The following is a 19,605-nucleotide window of genomic DNA, read 5'->3' as shown; positions in this document are numbered from 1 at the left end:
TAATTCCTTTCCCCTTTGTCACTTTCCCCAAGATTTTGTCTTTATTTGATCTGCTGAAATTTAAACATTGTGCATCTCGGTGTAATATTTTCATTTTATTTTTTAAAATGTATTTATTTATTTGGATCCTGATATCACCTCCTCTCCTCTCAATACTCCCTTATACAAGTCCTCCTCCTATTCCACCTCCCCCTTCTCTTTTGTGAAGCTGAAACCTCCCTCCGAGTGTCATTCTTCCATTAAAGCACACACACACACTCATACACACCACACACTCATACACACACACACACACTCATACACATACACTCATACACACACACCACACACGCGCACACACACACTTATACACACACATGCACACACACTACACACACACACACACGCACGCATGCGCATGCACACACACATGCGTGCATGCATACACACACACACACACACACACACACACACACACACACCACACCAAGTTGCTGCAGACTAGCCACATTCTCTCCCACTGATGCCAGACAAGGCACTCCATTTAGGGGCGTGGGATTTTCAGGCAAGCAGGCGGCTCAGGGACAGCCCCTGCTCCAGTTGTTGGAGAGCCTGCATGAAGACCAAGTTGCTCATCTGCTACATATGTGCAGGGGTCCTAGGTTCATCCTGTGCTCATCGCTGTTTGTTTGGTGGTTATTCAGTCTTTGGGAGTCTCCAAGGGTCCAGGTTAGTGGACCCTTGCTGTGGAATCTCTGTCCTCTTCAGGTCTCTCAATCCATCCACCAGCTCTTCCATAAAGACTCCCCAAGCTCCATCTAATGTTTGGCTGTGAGTCTCTGCATCTCTTTCCATTGTCTGCTGAGTGGAGCCTCTCAGAGGACAGTAATGCTAGGTTCCTGTCTGCGAGCATCACAGAGTATCTTTAATCGTGTCAGACTGAGAAGCACTTAAAGAAATGTTCAACATCCTTAGTTATAGGGAGATGCAAATCAAAATTAGTCTGAGATTCTACCTTAGAGCAATCAGAATGGCTAAGATCAAAAACTCAAAGGACAGCGCATGCCTAAAGTTGTGGAGCAAGGGGAACACTCCTCCACTGCTGGTGGGAGTGCAAGCTTGAACAGCCACTCTGGAAATCAATTCGGTATTTTGTCAGAAATTTGGGAATAGTTTCTACCTCAAGACCCAGCTATACCACTCCTGGGCATATACCCAAAAGATGCTCCCCCATCCCATAAGGACACTTGCTCAAGTATGTTCATAGCAGCTTTATTCATAATAGCCAGAAGCTGGAAACAACCTGGATGTCTCTCAACTGTAGAATGGATAAAGAAAATAAGGTTCATTTACATACTAGAATACTACTCCGCCATTATAAGCAAGGAGTGTTTTGTTCTTTGGGAACTTTGCCTGCTCTGGGACTTCATGTCCCTGTTTGTCCATTTAGCAAATGGTGCTCAAGCCTTACCAAGCCGAGCATGTTGAGATAATCGTCAACAGATGGAAAAGGTCCTTGGACTGTGTAACGTGAGGACCCCAAATTAGAAGCACAGTTCTTATCTAAGGGAATACCGATGTAGCTCAGTGGGGAAGTGTTTCCCCATCATGTAAGGGCCCCGAGTTCAATCCCCAATGTCACCCAAAAGTGGGCAAATAAAGCTGCAGTTTGATTTATGTCGACTTGCCTTAACTCGGGTGATGGAAGATTTAAGGGTGAATTTCCCGGGAGACGAGGAATAACCTCAAAGTGTCAGGTGAGGATTCTATGTGTCATTAAGCTTGGCACGTAGGTACTTCTGAATGGATGTTAACTCACTTCCTCCTCTCTTCTTTCTTGCTTCTGGACCAAGCTCAGGCCGGTCAAATCCACTTAAAACTTGGTGAGAGAACCTAGTGAGCTCTCCAGAGGATCTGTAAGGATCCTGGAAAGGGACTTGGCCATGTTTTCCTTCACTGTGTTCTCAAAGGTACCAGCTCAGTGGGAAGCTGGAGAGGCCAGTGGTGCTGCCGACTGCCTGAGGTCTCACAAGGCCAACTCTTCCTGCAGTGCCTGCTGGGCTGCCTGCCTCTGTTCCTTCAGGATCCGTGTTGGCTTTGTGGGTTATTGCTCTGCCTGTCTGATTCCTGTGTGCCAACTCCTCTCAGTGAGTGCTTCTTTTAGGGATTATGGCCTCTGGATGCCATAGAAGAACAGAGTGACATCCCCAAGACCCTCAAGCACCAGTATGCTGCTCCAAGAGCACTTACTGTGCGTGTTGTGGCTGTCTCTCTGGAACTAAAACTCTTTCTTCTCAGAATAAAATGTTCCAGATTCCAGGGCAGCCTTAGGCCGTTGCCGCCCAAGTCGATGGAAAGCCTAGTGGTGAAGAACTTTGAACTCTGCTACATTTGCGTGCACCATAGGAGGAGCAGAATCTGCCAAGTTTTCAATCAGCAGTCCTTCCCCACTGTGGACCTTGTCTATCTGGGAGTTCTGCAAATCACTGCATCTCTGCTCCTTTCCCATGTGCTCATGGTCATCCAGTCAGTTTGAGGGTGGAGGCTAGCAGGAAGGTGAAGTAACCCAAGCCAAGAAGAGGCAAGCCACTGTGTGTGCTTGGAGTTGCTTCAGGTGACAGGGCAAGCTGTGGAGGTGTAGAGAGCTCATTTGCACATCACTGCTCTACACCAGCTTGGATTTGCTAGCCCATAAGTTAAAGCTCTGAGAAAACTACTAGTATGGTAGACTCCAAAGTCATTCATTTCTAGAACCATGGCTGGAACACAGGAAGGCCCATGCGAAGAGTATTTGACCTGTCACATACTATTGAAAATCGGGTGCAGCAGAGTTTAAGCCCTTTCCTCCCGTGCTGTCTGGGACAGGTGGTAGCCACCCTCCCCCAATATTATTTTTTTAACCTTGTCTATATATTTTGCTGTGCACAGGACCAGCTTTCCGCTGACATGTACAGTTTTGTGGCCAAAGAAATTGACTATGCAAACTACTTTCAAACGGTAAGGGCTCACCGAGGTAAGACTTCAGAGAGTCTTTTTTTTTTTTTTTGGTTCTTCTTTTTTTCGGAGCTGGGGACCGAACCCAGGGCCTTGCGCTTCCTAGGCGAGCGCTCTACCACTGAGCTAAATCCCCAGCCCCCCAGAGAGTCTTTATAGGCTGTTATGGTGGAGACGCCAAAGGAAGGTGGGCATAAGAAAGGGACCTTCTGATTGCATGAAAGCATCAGTGGAGGAAGTGAGGGGCGGGGTGGGCAGCACTTTGCTGGTTCAATCTCTAGGTGAATTCTGTCCGTGTGTAGATTTGTTCCAACACCTAAGCTTAAACCAGAACCCCGTCCCTGAGGATTATCACAGCCTAGTTAAAAGGTAGCAGGGGTCCTCAACCAAGAGTGATGCTTCCCCCTTAACTAGAGGACTTTGGGAGTCAATAGGTGCCTCTGGTTGTCCCAGGAAGGTTGTGACAGCACTGTGCCAATGGTAGGAAAAGGGAAGCGCTAAACCTCTTCAGATGTACAGGCAGCTCCAGACGGGCAGAGTTGCCTAACCCAGGAAATGTGAGGACCCACGCTGAGAAACCTAGATTTGTGACAGTAAAGGATTAGAGAGGAATAGGAAGATATTCAGCTTCCCACAAAGGCGCGTCTGTTTATATTGAAGATCTTTGCCAATTTCAAAAGGCAGCGATTGATTTGTCCTGGTGACTGCCCTTTCTCAGTGAAAGCAGACTGAGTCCAGAGACAGGGTCTGAGTGAACCTGAGCTTCCGTCAGCCAGTCCTGAGGATTTGGGCCCTGGCTCCTTGCCAGAGTGAATAAAAGGCTCAATAAAGAAGTGAGAGAAAAGCATTGACAGAGGAATCACACATGGGAGACACTGAGTGTACCTGTGCCCTAAACCCGCCAGCTTTCATTTCATGACCAAAGAAGTGGCAGGATAAGAAAAGAAATGACTCAGAGAGAGTAGCAGGCAGACGGATGTGAAAAGTACAAAGTGCTCAGTGGTGTACATCGGGTGAACAGCTGCGGGCTGTGGCACTTTCCTGCATTAATAGGGGTGCAAACCTTTGTACTTCCCCCTGCGCACGCGCGCGCGCGCACACACACACACACACACACACACACACACACACACACACACACACACACCCCCCAGAGCTGCTAAGTATCACTTCCAATATGGAATGTCTTCTTCAAAGTAGTTGTATTGATTAATTTTCTGTTGCCATTGTCAGGCGCCATACCCCCAAAGCAGCTCTTCCAGGGAAGGGTTTATTTGAGACTTATGTTACCAGAGTGATAAGGGTTCATCTTGGAGGCTTGGCAGCAGCCAGCCTTGAAGGTCCCTGAGGGCTCACATCCTCAAATACAATCAAGAAGCAGAGACAGCACACCGGAAGTAGAAAGGCTTTTCCAAGCCTGCTCCTCGTGACATATTTCCTCCGGCAAGGCCCACCATCTGAATTGCACCCCCAAACAGAACCACCATCTGGGGACCAAGTGGTCAATTGTGGGAGACTCTGGGTCCACTTCTCATTCAGGCCACTACAGTAGTATATTTTCAGACATATTCCATGGATTTGACTTACGGAATTCGAGAGTTGCTGAAGCCAACCTAATCCTCAGCACTCAGGCTTTGTGGGGCTGCTTCCCTGGCTTCCATGCAGTGTTTTCTCAGGCCTCCAGTTCCCTTTGTCCCACACTAATGCTGTCATCGTGTATGCTCCATGCCAGGCTTTTGTTTAGTTTGGGGGAGCTGGGCAGCCAGAAAATAAATGAAGTCACTCTTGCTCGTGAGTTTTCCTTGGCCCTAAGCAACACTGTAGTTGTTTCTTTAATGGGTTGGGTGGTAAGGAGAACACCTTGAAAGAGTTTGTTCCCAGGCCCACGAGGCTGTAGTCAACGCCATTATGCCTCCCGCTGTATATGTGAAGTAGAACCATGTGCTTTCCCAGCACTTACGTGTTCAGGTGACTCACAGAAGTCAGTGTGCACACTGGCTGCTCTAACTCGTGTATGTCTTACAGGCAAACGGACCTCAGCATGTATTTTCTGTTTATACTTACCAGTTGGTGCATCTTTATTGCTACCTTCAGCTGTGAGGATGGTGAGGTCAGGTGATCCAAAGCAAGTTCTCTAAGCCAGGATCCAGCTCAGGCAGGTTCCCCTGTCCCTTCCTGATTCTCCTATTGCCTATGACTCCACACAGAAAGACCCCTTTTTCCATACTGGCTGAAGCACTGGAGGAGGCTGAGGGCTATCCTGGCTGCTCCCTCCATGAGCAAGTGCCTTTGTGAAGAATGGAGGCCACTGTAGAAGTCTGTTTCCCTTTGGCAAAGCGTGATGTTTGTTCCTGTGTTTTCTCAGCTAATAGAAGTGCAAGCTGAGTACCACAGGAAGTCGCTGACACTGCTGCAGGCTGTGTTGCCTCAGATCAAAGCACAGCAGGGTAAGTGCAAGCCTCCCTCAGAGCTGGGAGGCTGGGGAGCCTGCTTGCCCTCCTGGATGAGAACAGTTCCCCACCTGTGCTCACTGGGAACATTCATGTTTAAAAGAGCTGGGACCTCCCTGAGCTGGTGTTCATCAGTGACCCAAAGCTGAGCTCATCCCTTCACCCTTCAAAGGGGATGACTTGGGTGTGTGTAGTGTGGCTGTCACATTAACCCCAGTGGTGACAGGTTCAGTTCTCTCTGTGCCTTTCTATTTTCCACTAAGCCACAGAATGGATGCTCATCTGGACCCTCTGTTTCTTTGGTACTGTGTACAGAATCTGGATAAAGGGAGAAAGAGTCTGTTATAGGTGGCCTTGGGAAGCTACTAATGGCCCCTTTCTTGCTCACCCCTCCCCAGAGGCCTGGGTGGAGAAGCCTTCCTTTGGGAAGCCCCTGGAGGAGCACCTGATGATCAGCGGCCGTGAGATCGCCTTCCCTATCGAGGCGTGTGTGACGATGCTGCTGGAGTGTGGGATGCAGGAGGAGGTAGGCACAAAGCATCCATAGCTGCCCTTTAGCTGGTTTGCTCTCCCAAGAAGCGGGGTCTGCAGGTGCTTCTCCCCTGTGACATCACCACCATAAATCCCTAAATCAAGATGTGCTAATTCGGGCATTATTGTCTCTCCTGCACATACTAATAGGCACTGAATTCTCTTGAGAAGTTTTGCTTTTACAGAGAGACTAGGGGGCTATGGGAGATCGACAGGTGCCCATGAAGGCTGTGTGATGAAATTCTAGATCTCAGTCCTTCATATGTAATGTGATTTGGTGATTTGAAGAATCTGTTGCTGCCTTTATGTCTATTAATCTTACCTTCTCCCTTCTTCATCCTTCTTTTCTATGTCTTCCTTTCCCTCTGTCCTCGTCCCCTTCCTCCCCTTCTTCCTCCTTGTCTCCTTCTAATTATCTTCTTCCTCTTCTTCCTTCTCCTTCCCTTCCTTTTCCCCTCTCCTCCTCTCTTCCCTCCCTCTTGCTGTTCCTCCTCCTTTGCTTTCTCTAGGTTCTCCTCTTCTTCCTCTCCCTCTCCCTTTGTGTTAGGAAGTTTCTGGTTTTCAGGATAGCACTCTTACCTGTCCATTTTGTTCAGATCTTCACAATTTCACTGATCAGGATGTTAGAATGTTCTTTTCGGAGTGTCCTGTGAGGAAGGGCTATGAGGAATTGATGGCAGTCACTCTGTCTTGCCTAGTCAGTCATTTATCTGGTTTCATCTGCAGGCTATGTTAACATCTCCATGCCATCTTCCTTTAGCCTGATCAACCACTCTGTGTTGGTGTAGGACATGCTACGTGCTTACCATTTGTTACTAAACAAAATAAACACATTGGAGGAGATGAGTCATTTGATACTGAGAAATATAATCATGGAATGAGGGCTTATAAACTTAGTGGAAGAGATGAGTCTAGCATTCATCTAACAAGCATAATTAGTCCAATGTATTCTTTGATTGTGAGACCAGATAAGACAAACTGAGGGCTGAGGAAGAGAGAGAAGGTGGCGTAATGCACATCTATGTTGGCTGAGTTTTGTGTACCAGGCCTATTCTACATAGTAGATGTTTAAAAATAAAATTTACAGCGCACATGACTGGAGGAGCTGGCCGCGTGTGGCCGGGGATCATGAGACTTTTGAATATCTTGCTCACTGGTATACCAGGGGCGGAGAAACCAGGACTGAAGTGCAAAAATGTGGGTGACTTAGCTCCAGGAGGGCAGTTTTTTATATGATGGCTATGATGAAGGATATGATTGTCTCATTTTAAACAAAGATAGAGCCATTGATGAGTTAGAGAGTCAGATGAGAGAAGGTAGCATTATTGTTGATTACCATGGTTATGAGTCCTTTCTAACACTGGATTCATACAATGTGTTGAGAAGTAATGGCATATTGTAAAGAAGAAGAAAAAAAGACTTAAAGCAAGGGAGGCTAATGAGGAGAAACTACAAGACAATATTCAGTGTGAGAGTTTCAGGTTCTTTAGGAAGAAACTATAGCATCTTACAAAGAAGAAATTGGGCATCTACTATCCAGTAAAGAACCAGAAGAGCTAAAGGATAATGTCAACCTAATCACAAAATGGATTGGAAATGGGTCAAGAATAGCAACTCTCAATGTACAGACTGGCCATCCAGGCATGGCAATGCACGCCTTTAATTCCAGATCTCGGGAGGCAGAGACTGGTCTATGTAGTGAGTTCTAGGCCAGTCAGGGCTCCATAGTAAGACCCTGTCTGCTCACAGTCCAGCGACCCTTGTTAATATCACTCAGCCTACTTAGTAGAAATTGCCCAAGGGTCAATTGAAGAAAACTAGGCTGTAGCTCTAGCTGATACCTGGATTTCATTTTCTCCATGAGAAAGCATAAACATAGGAATATAAAGTAAGGATTGAGGCTGAAAATTGTCATCAAATTCAACTGATAAATAGTGAATGCATGTCTTTTAAGTTTAATCACTCAAACGCGGGTGGTATCTTAAAATAAGAATGGAAAACTAAATATAAAAACCATAAAATTTCAAAGGGGAAAAGAGTAAATATGGAGCTGAGGAGATAGTTCAGTCCTTAAGTTTCTGCTGTGTAAGCAGGAGGACCTAAGTTGGGGTATCCAACAGCCACATCAAGAAATGGCTCAAGTACACTCTTGAGACTCTAGCGCAGGAGGGAGCACAGATAGGACTTCTGGGGCTTGCTGGACTCCGTCCTAACCACAGACCTGTGAGTTCTAGGTGTAGCTAGAGAGCCCTTTTCAAGGCCAAAAGACAGAGGGCAATAAAGGAAATACCCAGTGTTCTCCTCTGGTGTCCCTCACCTGCCCACATTTGCTTATATTACTCATATACACTGAAAAGGATGGGAAATAAATATGGGGTTTCGTTTTGTTTGTGTCGTTATACTATTAAATCACTGGTATAATTTCATAGTTGTTATCAGTGAAAAAGGTAAAAAGGGTCTCGTTGGTCCTTAAGGAAATCTTATGGAGGAGGCTAACTGGTCTTTTCTAGCCTGCCTGTCTGCTTGTCTGTCTACTTGTCTGTCTGTCTTTCCATCTGTCATCTACCTCTGTCTCTTCCTTCCTTCTTCCCTTCCTTTTTTACTCCTTCTTTATTTTTGTGTTTTTGAGGCAGCATCTTATCCTATAGGCCAAGCTGATATAAAACTTGCTCTAGAGCCTTGATTGTTTAATTATAGAATAACTTAAATATAAAACAATGAGTCTTATATCCTAGTCACCTTGGTTCCTCTCTACCAGCACTAATCCTTGCCTATTAGAAGCAGACTCTTATTATAAGCTATAAGTAACAGCACGTTTTTAGCATTGTCAAGTATCTAGTCGGTATCAGCTGCTGAGCTGGCCTCAGATGTTTCCTGTCTTATCTCTGCCTCTCTGGTCTCTGCCCTCCCAGGAACACTCTTCCTCTAGACAGATCCACCTCCCACCTTTTGCCTTATTTTTCCCACTTTGCTTCACCTCCTTTCTTTTACTAACAAATATGATTAGGTTTTCCTCAACCTGGAAAAGAAATATGTCCCCTATAGCTCAGAGGAGTCTCCCATTCCTTTCCCTAGCTCATTGGCTGTGTTTTTTTTATGAAGCACAATTCCAAAGAAACACTCTGAACATTCACTGCCATGTGCCTGCCAAGACTCACTCCCTCTCTCCTTGTGGTGTTACTTCTGTGCCTGTCTTTGTTACGTTTCTAGTGCTGTAACAAAGCATCATGACCAAAGCATTTTGTAAGAGAAAGTATTTAACATAGGGCTCATAGTTTCAGAGGGGTAGAGTCCTGGATGGCAGAGCAGGCCTGTCCCATGGCAGCAGGGACAGTTGAGAGCTCACATCTTCATCCTTAAGCAGGAGGCAAAGTGTCGCCTATTGCTACATTGTGGGTTCCGCTTTCTTCCCCCGTCTCAACCGCCTAACACTAGATAGGAGAACGGAGGGATAGCGAGGAAAGGAAAGAGCTTTCCCTGGGGGCCAGACATGGGGAGGTGTTACCATTAGATTACTTCCTGCTGTTTAGGGGCATCGGATTCTGTGGGGCAAATTTGATCTTCACCATCAGGATATCTGATTTCTTCTTGTTGTTTCTTCTTTGCGCATGACTACTTAACAAAAACCACGACCAACAACAACCAACGACCCAACCTACCTCTGGGCTCTAGCATTTATAGACCCTCTGAAAAGTCCCCAGAATTCCAAACATCACAGAACTGCAGAAACTGTCTGCAGCCGGAAAAACAGCACCCATGCTAGAGCATGAGGCAGATCATGGTCAGCTGCTGTGGACAGTCTGAAGCAGCTGATAGCTCATACTTGGAAATAAAATGAAAACATATTCTTATAATATATATATGTATATATATATATATACTCCAAAACTGTCACTGCAGCAGAGAGCTAACTGGACATAGGATGAAGTTTTTGAAACCTCAAAGTCCACTCCCAGCGACACACCTCCTCAAACAATGTCACACCTCCTAATCCTTCCCAAGTAGTTCTACTAACCGGGAACTGAGTATTAAAACATATGAATCCATGGAGGCCCATTCGCATTCAAACATCCACAGTCCCCATCATCTTATAGCTCAAATTGTCCTCGCTGATTATCCAAGTCAAGTCCAGTGGCCAGCACCAGACTTGTTTGTCTCATTGCTACCTGATACAGCTACCATAACTGTCCTGCACCATGGCCCCCAGGGCCCCGGTAAACATAGGCCTCTACCCTCCTCTCTCTCAGGTTGTTTTCTTTTTTTTTTTCTTTTTTTTTTAAGATTTATTTACGTATTTTATGTATATGAGTACACTGTAGCTGTCTTCAGACACACCAGAAGAGGGCATCGGATCCCATTACAGGTGGTTGTGAGCCACCATGTGGTTGCTGGGAATTGAACTCAGGACCTCTGGAAGAGCAGTCAGTGCTCTTAACCGCTGAGCCATCTCTCCAACTCCAGGTTGTTGTCTATTACAGTCATCTACTCCTCAATCTGTACCTCGGCGTCTCTGAGGATTCCTCCCACGGCATCTGCTCTCCCTGAATTATGCCTCAGCCTATATGTGGATGTCTCTCATGTTTAGGCTTTACTCTGCCTTTGTTGGCATTTTTCCAGTGTGCCCTGCAAACCCCTTGACACCCTTGTGCTGAACTAACTAGCTATATTCATAATCCTTCAGTAAAGCAAGCTTTCAGTGTTATGTAGCCAACTGTACCTGCTGATTTTATGTTTTCCCCCTTTTCCATAAGGTGGAATGCCCAAAACACAAAAAACACCAAATCGTGTATCGCTTTGTTCCTTCCTATGTCTGCTCACTCTCTTAGATTTATAAATTAGGCACACCAAGAGACCGTGTTAATTACTCTTTGGTTGGGGGACACCTAAAGAGGCATAGCAGAAAGCCAGAGGGTTCCACACTTCACTCCCCGGGTCCAGGTCTTCCTCCCCACTCCGACCTGCATTTATCTTCTCTTTCAAACCCCCCATTACCCCAGTTTTACTTTATAATCTGAGGCTGCTTATTTGGACCTAAGTGAAGTAACACCGAAGTAATGTTAAGAATGGAGGCTGGAGCTTTGCAGGACACAGCCATGTACCCTTTTTCCGAGGACACAGGTGCTACTTAGTTCAGTTTGTGCCTCCCATTTATATGCAAGGACACACATGCTCCTGCACATGGACCAGCAATTCTCAACCTGTGGATCTGAGCCCTTTGGGGAGGTCAAATGACCCTTAGGCTTTCACTGAATGACCCTTTCACAGAGGTCACCTAAGACCACTGGAATACCCAGATTTATATTACTGTTTATAACAGTAACAAAATTATAGTTATGGAGGGGCAGCGAAAAAGGTTTTATGGCTGGGGGTCACCACAGCACGAGGAACTGAATTAAAGGGTCGCAGCATTAGGAAGGTTGAGAACTATTAACACAGACATTTGTTTGTTCAAGTTATTAGACCTTCATGTTTGATAGCTCTCAGGCTGATTCTCCAAGATTTACTTTCAGTGTGAAAAGGACCAGGCACCTGAGAGTCCAAGGTTCCAAAACGCAATATACTTAGTCAGTTCGGCGAGCCACTAGGCAGTGAACTGTCACACTGGGAACAGCATGGTGGACTCCTGAGATGCTCAAGTCTGAAGGAGATGCCTAAGAAAGGAGCCAGCTGTAGCCTCGGAACATGGCATTAGGTGAAAGGCTGGTCCAGAGGGAAGAGCAGGTGGACTTTCTATCTCTCTGTTTTTCTCTTGTTGCTGACCACACTCTCACTCCTCAATCCTATTGGTAGGGCCTCTTCCGGGTAGCCCCCTCAGCCTCCAAGCTGAAGAAGCTGAAAGCTGCCCTGGACTGCTGTGTGGTGGATGTCCAGGAGTATTCAGCAGACCCCCATGCCATAGCAGGTAGGTACCCTCCACCTCTGAGCCAGGGTTCACAGGGAAGGGTTCATGGACAGTGTGTGGCACTGTCTGGAACAGTGGCGTCAGATGTCCACCTAGGGCCCCCTTTCAGGCCTCATTGTTCTGATCATTGAAGGAAGACTCCCTTGGCTGTACAGTTAGCTGAAAGGTGAGGCAATATGAGAAACAAGAGGCGGGACTTGTAATGTTTGGCCCAGGTACGTTCGAAGCCTAGCAACTATTCATGTGGGAAACCACTGTTTAATCTTGTGTTTCCCAAAGGATCACGCCCAAATGGAGCAATGCAGGCTGATGCAGTTTGTCCTGTTGTGTTGTAACAGCTTACTGTATTTATGCCCAGGGGCTTTGAAGTCTTATCTCCGAGAGTTGCCAGAGCCTCTTATGACCTTTGAACTCTATGATGAATGGATCCAGGCTTCTAAGTGAGTACCCAGTGTTGGATTGTGAGATGGGTTGGGATTATGGGGATGATAATCGTCTGCATGTATCTGTGGACCATTGGATGCTTAGGTCCCTTTTACAAAGCAGACAGCATAGTGTTTGCATAGAACCTCATGTGTACTTTAAGCCATCCATAGATTACTTAGAATGCCCAATGGCATGTAAATAGTTGATCTACTTCATTGTCTGTAGGTTCATTGAAGTGTGAAAGCCTGTGAGCTGGGATCCAGCTACTAGCCTTCTTCTTTCTATCATGAAGGACTGTTAGCCCCCATTCCCAAAAGAGCACGTGTAAGAACACTGTGAGCAACTCTATTTGGGAAGTTACTAATGGCTCATGAGGAAGGGACAGAGCATTGCCTCATGTTCTGAGGCAAGTAAAAAGTTAATAGAGCCACTCTGGCTACTAGGAAAGATAGGTCTGCTGTTGAATGAAATCGGCAACTTGAGGAGGACACATGAGGGGTGTGTGTGTGTGAGAGTGTGTGTGTGTGTGTGTGTGTGTGTGTGTGTGTGTGTGTGTGTGTGTGTACACCCAACTAGGAAATAACAGTGATTTCTTTTGGCAGAAAGAACAAGACAAGAGTAATCTCAGGGTCTTTATCCATATCTGTCACAGGGATATTTTAGCAACAATTAATTAATAACACTGTGGTGTGGACAGTGGATGCAATACATGCCCCCAAGGATCAGGTTGAGGGAGCAGAACTAGGAGGCTAGGAGCCAGTATAGCCCACAGGCAAGGCAAGCCACAGACTGGGGCTCCTCAGTGTGGCTTGCTTTTGTGACTCTTCACTCTCTTCTCTTGCTTGTGTGGGCTTCATCAAGGTACATGTTCTCCTTTGTCCATAGGTTAAGAACTATCTTAAGAAAATACAAAAGACCATAGTGAGGAAGTAGGCAACATGAGGCAGGAGAATTGGTACCACAGCCAGGATGGCAGAGACCAGAGTAGAGATCATGCAGGTAGAAGACGCTTTTCTGAGAGCAGGTTGGGAGCCAAGGTCATGGGATCTGGCCACCCAAGGCTACCCAAGGCATCCAGCCTAGCTTCTCATCTCTGTCAAGTGAATCATCATTCATTTTAATTGATATATCATCTACAAGGTCTTAGGATGTGGTGTGATGTGTCAGAGTGTGGGTATATTGTGCAGTGATCAAACCAGGGTTATCATTAGCACACTCGTCCCCTCAAATGGGCATTGCTCATTACTCTTCCCTTCTTTATTAACTCGTTCCTTGAGCTCAAAGAGATCCTGCTTACCTCAAGATGGAGGCATGCTTAAATATATCAAGTTAGAGAAGGCTGGCTCAAGTCAAATTGCATTGTGTTGTTTGTCTTCCAAAGTAGAACAGAGGCATACTTTGGTGAACATATAGTCTGTGTGTTTTCCTAGGAAGGGAGGGTCTCAGGTTCCATTGTGCTGTTAATAAATGGTACCATCTGTTGAATGCTTATTCGAGGCTTGCCACTGTTCTATCTGATAAACATCTTTAAGCCACCTAATTTTCATAACTCTCTGAAGTGTGCCAGGCTATTTCCCTCACTTGACAAATGAGGACGCTGAGGTGGAGCAGTGCTGGACAGCAAGTTCCTTGCCAGCTTACACACAAGCTTGAGAGATTGATTAGCTCCAGTCCTAGAGCTTCCGCATGCTGCCACCGACTTCATGCTGTTGGGGAACAAGACAGAGATTCCAGCAAGAACTGAGCACATATCCTTTGACAGAAACTGCCCTGTGGTGCTACTGCATAGACAAGAGCTCTTCATAAGAAACTAGAGAAAGTGACAAGGGTAGTACTGCGTGTGCTGAGAGCCACCCTGGTTCTACTTCATTTGAAAAGGTAGCTGTCCATCCGAAGAAAGGAGTGGTCCCGATGACCACAAGGACACTGGACCCTGGAAACACAAGGACTTGTTTCTGGCCCTGAATGATAAGTACTTCTAATGCTGAAGATTTGTGGGGAATGATGGGACCTGCCTGGCAGGGTTGCATCCTGTAAGGAAAGGACTTCCCCCGGTGGAGATATTCCCCAACATCTGTAAACATCAAAGTCTCTAAGTTACACTTTCAGAAGATACCAGGCTTGGGCCTGCTTCTCAGAGATCTGGATTGAACTGTTTGTCTCCATAGTCTCCAAGCTGCTGAGAGAATAACCTTGGTCCTGTGAAGCGAGGCTAGGTTTCACAAAGGAAGGCACTTGGCTGGATCCAGATTGTTATACTCGGGGATGACGCAGCAGGGTATAGACAAATCTGAGGGGACCTTGGACACCTATGATACAGGTGGGACAGGAGAGAGAAGAGGATCCCAGATCAGGACTAATGTCAGAGAGGCCTCTCTTTGCAGTGGGCATCAGTTAGCTCGTCACAGGGTATCAAAACTGCTCCGCAAAGCTCAGGGGACATTGAAGAAAAAGAAGGAAGAGGAGGAGGAGGAGGAGGATGAGGAGGAGGAGGAGGAGGAGGAAGAGGAGGAAGAAGAGGAAGAGGAGGAGGAAGAGGAGGAAGAAGGAGGAAGAGGAGGAAGAGGAGAAGAAGAAGAAGAAGAAGAAGGAGAAGGAGAAGGAGAAGGAGAAGGAGAAGAAGAAGAAGAGAAGAAGAAGAGGAGGAGGAGGAGAGCTGGAGGACAGAAAGGAGCCACTGTGACCTACTGGCTTCTGGATAGGACATGGCGTTGGACTCCTGCAAACCTCATAAGATTGAGCCAGGAAGATAGCCAGCATTCCGGTGGGCTGAACTGACTGAACTCAGTGGATTACAAACCAATAGCAAACCTAAGCCGTGACAACGGGAAGGGAACATGCCAGTAGGGTCCCAGAGGAATGGGATGAGGTCGTAGAGACAGGTGTGACTACCATTTATCATATATATGTATGAAACAGTGGAAGTATAAGTTGACCAAGCTAGCTCAGTCAGTCAACACAGTCTCAAGCGAGGGAGTGAGAACTGAAGAAGAAAAACGGTTAGACGAGATTATAACAAGACTCCAGCCCACGCTGAGGCTGAAGTAGCTTTATTTCTCCGCAGCCTGCTTTTACATCATTCCAGGTATAGCCAAACACATGGTCAGTTCTTAGATCGAAGACAACATAGTCCAGCGAAGTAGTGAACAAGGAGATCACACAAGAGAGTAACTAAGTCGTAAGCAAAAGAATCACACAAGGTAATAATTGAGCAAAGCAGTAAACAAAGCCCCATGGTCACTGTTTCTGACATTCTTATCTGAGCCCAGTGACAAATGCCAAATTCCTAGAAGTGGCACCAAAAGCTCTCAACAATGAATAAAATGTAATCTTTAAAATGAGAGCTTACCAGGACAGTGCAGACTGACTGAGACTGAGGAGGCTTTTGGGGGCCTGGTAAAGGAAGTGCCTCTGTGGGAGAGCATGCCAAGACAGCGTGATGCAAGTAGGAGCAGGGACCAGAGGCTAGGAGACCATCCTCAGGCAGGAGCACTGGCCGACGGTCTGTTCTCTGAGACCTCTTCCCCATGGATACCATCTGCCCCACCTTAAATGTCAGCTCCTCAGAGAAGCCTTCCCTGGCAGCCTTCCTTCCTCTTCCCTGTTGCTTCTGCACCAGGGAGAGTATGGATGTCTAGCTTGTTGGTATGGCTGATAGGTTAGGAACTCTACTGAGGGCTTCTTCCCAGCCCATAGGGCAGTTCCAGGCACAGAGAGACTCACTTTAATATATGTCTGTTGACTTATATTCCTTGAAAGGTCAAGTATCATCTGCTCTTTATCAGAAGACAAATTCAGCTTAAAAATCCAACGGCTTTCATTTTCCACTTTATAACTGGACAAAACTTGATTCCATAAAGTGAAATGAGTTTTTTTAGTGAATTAATAACTGGAGGGGTTAGCAAGCAGGCTCTACAGGCAGAAAAGCCCGAAGAGACAGAAACAACAAAAAGTAATGGTTTTAAAGGGACTCCCCAAGGGGCTGAGGCAGGGTGGGTGATCCTACTGGCTCAGCAACTCCGGCTTCTCTGGCTGCTGGGAGACGACCGTTTTAGGAAACTATCCCAGTTTCCAAAGTTCACTTTGCTTCCCTGGCTTTAGCACAGTGGCCCCATTACAGCTCAGTCTGTTCTGCCTGGCCCAGTGCTAGGTGCTAGCAGAAAGAAGTGCTTCCCACACACTGTTGCTTAGGAAGAGATGAAGATCCGAAGAGTACGTGGGTCTGGCTTGCTGCCACAGAGAGTGCCTCGCACAGGACAGATCCTTGCACAAGCCAGCAGCAGGGCCAGGCACTTGGGTCGCATTCTGGTTTAGAGTGGTCACACCAGCTCTGTGAGGAAGTGTTACTCCTGGAGGACAAAGTTCCCACCAGGCCAGGGAGTAGGGCTACTTCATGGCTTCCCAGTCAAGACCTACTTTAACCGTGAACATATTTAACATGGATATATATGCTCTTTTCCTTCGTGCTCATACAGAGAGCTTTTCTCTGAAGGTCAAGATCAGTAGGAGGACCCTAGGGACACCCAGCAATGACATGTAAAGGGGATGGCCACACCTTAGGTGTGGGCCCTACTCCGCTACTGTTTCCTCTTTGGATCTTCAGGAGAAAAGATTCTCCGGCATCAGACTTTTCTTACCCTGTAGGCCTGGATGTAGATTTCTATAAAACCTAGCCCTATAAATAATGATTTAGTTCTGAGAGACTGATTGGTAAACCCACAGAGGGAATTTCTATGTCATAGGAAACCTTTCAGGTAGTGGACATTGTCCACTTGCTGAGTTAAAAGTTTTGAAAAAATGGACTTATTTATGTCTTTGCAGCCTACTTATTCAGGTTATCTGGGGAGCATTTAGTTTATGTCAGATATGGAGGGATTTAATACACAATGACTAATGTCTGTGGAGCTGCAGGTTGCAGCATGCAGCCGGGTCGGTCTCCCCCAGCTGATGCCTTGTTCTCCCAACAAACATCCCCAGAGCCCTGGCTCCACAGCTGTCTAGCCTCTTGACCTCACCATTAGTTAGCCTGTTCAGTGTGCTCACCTGAGACCTGTGATCCGTGCAGATGAAGTTCTGTTAAAGTAGTGTAGGGCAGGACTGGAGGAGAGCAGGAGAAGTGACAATAGCCTCCTGTATTTAAGTATAGTAATTTGCAGTGATTGTCTCCAGAGCCCATGATAAAGACTAGTGAGGACTGGTGACCAGGGCTGCCTCAATCCCTGTTCAACCAATGGCTTTTTCTGTCAATTTCCTAGTATCCAGGAGCAAGACAAGAGACTTCAGGCTCTCTGGAATGCTTGTGAGAAGTTGCCCAAGGCCAACCACAACAACATCCGGTGAGTAGGGAAAGGAGGGAATGGATGGGGCTTACTTAGCCCTGCTGCTCAGCCCCACCCCCTCCACCCCCAGCCCTCCAGATAAAGGTCATGGAAAGTACCTATGGGATCTATAGTACTGTTAGCATGCGTGGTCCATTTTAAGCTTCAAACAGCCTAAGAGATAAGATAGGCAGGGGGTGCATTGATAGGTTCTGTGCTAAGGAACAGAAACTAATATTTCCAGGGGCTACCCAACAGCCATTGGCTAAGTCTGTGACGGTTTCTCAGTTTGGGAAAGAACAAGGAGTAAGGCAGACCACCTACATTATTTGAGGTCACTGGACTTATAAGAGTGGCTGACCTACTCTGGAGCTGAAGGAGGCAAATGTCACCTTGAGCTAGTCACAGGCAGGGCAGTGAAGGAGAGAATTTCACAAATGTGTGTCTCTTCAGGGAACCACTTAGCTTCTTGCCACCTCTCTGCTGCAGACCCTTCCCCACCCTTGGCTTCTTTTCCTTGCCCTGCCCCGTTCCTCTCCTGTTTGCTTCCTCTCCTCCCTGTTTCTTAAGATGCAGGCTTTCAGCTTCAACTTCTGCTTCGGTCTACCGGGTAATTTTTGTTCCCCTGTTAAAAATCCCTAGAGCAGTAGAATGGCTGTTCCTCAAGCACTAAACCCCGAATTACCATGTGTGGCAGCTCCACTTCAGAGCATATGCCCAAAAGAATCAAAAGCAGAGACTGGATGTTTATGCACCTACATTCATAGCAGCGAGGTTCACAGAGTGAAAATAACCTACGTGTCCCCAGGCGGATAAATGGATAAATCCAATGCACTGTGCACATACAGTGGACCTATGGTTCTTACAGTGACATGGACAAAAAGGCTTGGTCCCATGTATATCCTGAGAGTAGCTGGAGTCATGGGTACTGAAGGGTTGGGCAGTGGACAATACAGGGGTTATTGTTTAATGTGTACAGTCTCAATTTGAGAAGGTCAACTGGTCCGGGGGATGGGTAGATGGTCATGATGGTTGCCTAGCAATATACAAATGGACAAAGTAAACTATAGGTATATGTTACTAAAATCTGCATTTAAAAGTATCCAGACACGAGTCAAATGTGAACAACGCACTATGTGTTGGTGATCCCAACCATCAGCCACTGGCAAGGATCCAGGTCAATTGCTCTTGGAGATCCCATATTCTATTCTAATTCTAGAATGTGTCAGGAGAGACTGGGGGTAGAGTTGGTACAGGAATAATATGGCTACTACTTGTTTGGACTTGACCCCCAAGTCTGGTGCACTCTCTGCTGGGCTGAGAGAAGAGGAGTTAAAGTCCTCCAAAGAATTTCTTTGTTGTGACCCAAGGGTTCAGATGACAGCCTTTTGTAGCTAGGAGACCAGGAGAAAACACAGCCCTGGGGCCTCTCGGGAGGGCAAGCATATTCTCAGTGTGGTATGCCTAAGCCTTTCTTGTTTACCTTGTGCACAGCTCCTTCATTCTCATTTTAAAAAATTAATGCTATTGAGACATAATTCACACACCACTGTGTCTTTCTAAAGGTGACATTGGGATTGAGTCTACATTTCCAAAGCTGTGCACCTGCTAATAATGTCCATTTTGGAGGTGTTTTTATCACTGCATGGAGAAACCCAGTTTCCACTGCAGCCATTCTTCACCACCCCAGCTCAGTTCAGCGGTCACTAATCCAGCCTCTCGCATGGTGCACTTTCCTGTTCTGGGTGTTCATATAATGTAAAACTGCACTGTGTAGCCTTTTCTGTCTCCTCTTCTGCCATATTTCCAGGGCTCACCTACATACAGGACGGGTCAAATTTCCATTCTTTTTAAAGCCTTACTAACATTCTACAGACATGCATTTACTCCTTCAAGGGCATTTGAGTGGCCTCAGCTCTAGTAATACCACAGATAATGCCTCACCGAATGTCTTAGCAGCTTGTGCATGGGCGTATTTCTCTTGGGTGTTCTCCTACCAATGGAA

General features: G+C 46.5%; 1 protein-coding gene across 7 annotated transcripts in view; it reads left to right on the top strand.

Moving 5' to 3' along the window:
* Window positions 1-19,605, top strand: part of Arhgap44 (Rho GTPase activating protein 44) — a 167,304-nt gene that overhangs the window by 124,127 nt on the left and 23,572 nt on the right. For all 7 annotated transcript variants that reach the window (XM_063269017.1, XM_063269021.1, XM_063269020.1 and 4 more), the window contains 6 exons: window positions 2,908-2,976; window positions 5,339-5,420; window positions 5,822-5,949; window positions 11,745-11,856; window positions 12,215-12,296; window positions 17,538-17,618. In XM_063269017.1, coding sequence (XP_063125087.1) covers window positions 2,908-2,976; window positions 5,339-5,420; window positions 5,822-5,949; window positions 11,745-11,856; window positions 12,215-12,296; window positions 17,538-17,618 — 554 coding nt within the window. The remainder of the gene's footprint in view (window positions 1-2,907; window positions 2,977-5,338; window positions 5,421-5,821; window positions 5,950-11,744; window positions 11,857-12,214; window positions 12,297-17,537; window positions 17,619-19,605) is intronic.

Source organism: Rattus norvegicus, chromosome 10, assembly GCF_036323735.1.
Source record: "Rattus norvegicus strain BN/NHsdMcwi chromosome 10, GRCr8, whole genome shotgun sequence".
Taxonomy (NCBI): Eukaryota; Metazoa; Chordata; class Mammalia; order Rodentia; family Muridae; genus Rattus; species Rattus norvegicus.
Note: the sequence above shows the minus strand (reverse complement) of the source record. Positions and strands in the feature narration are given on the sequence as shown.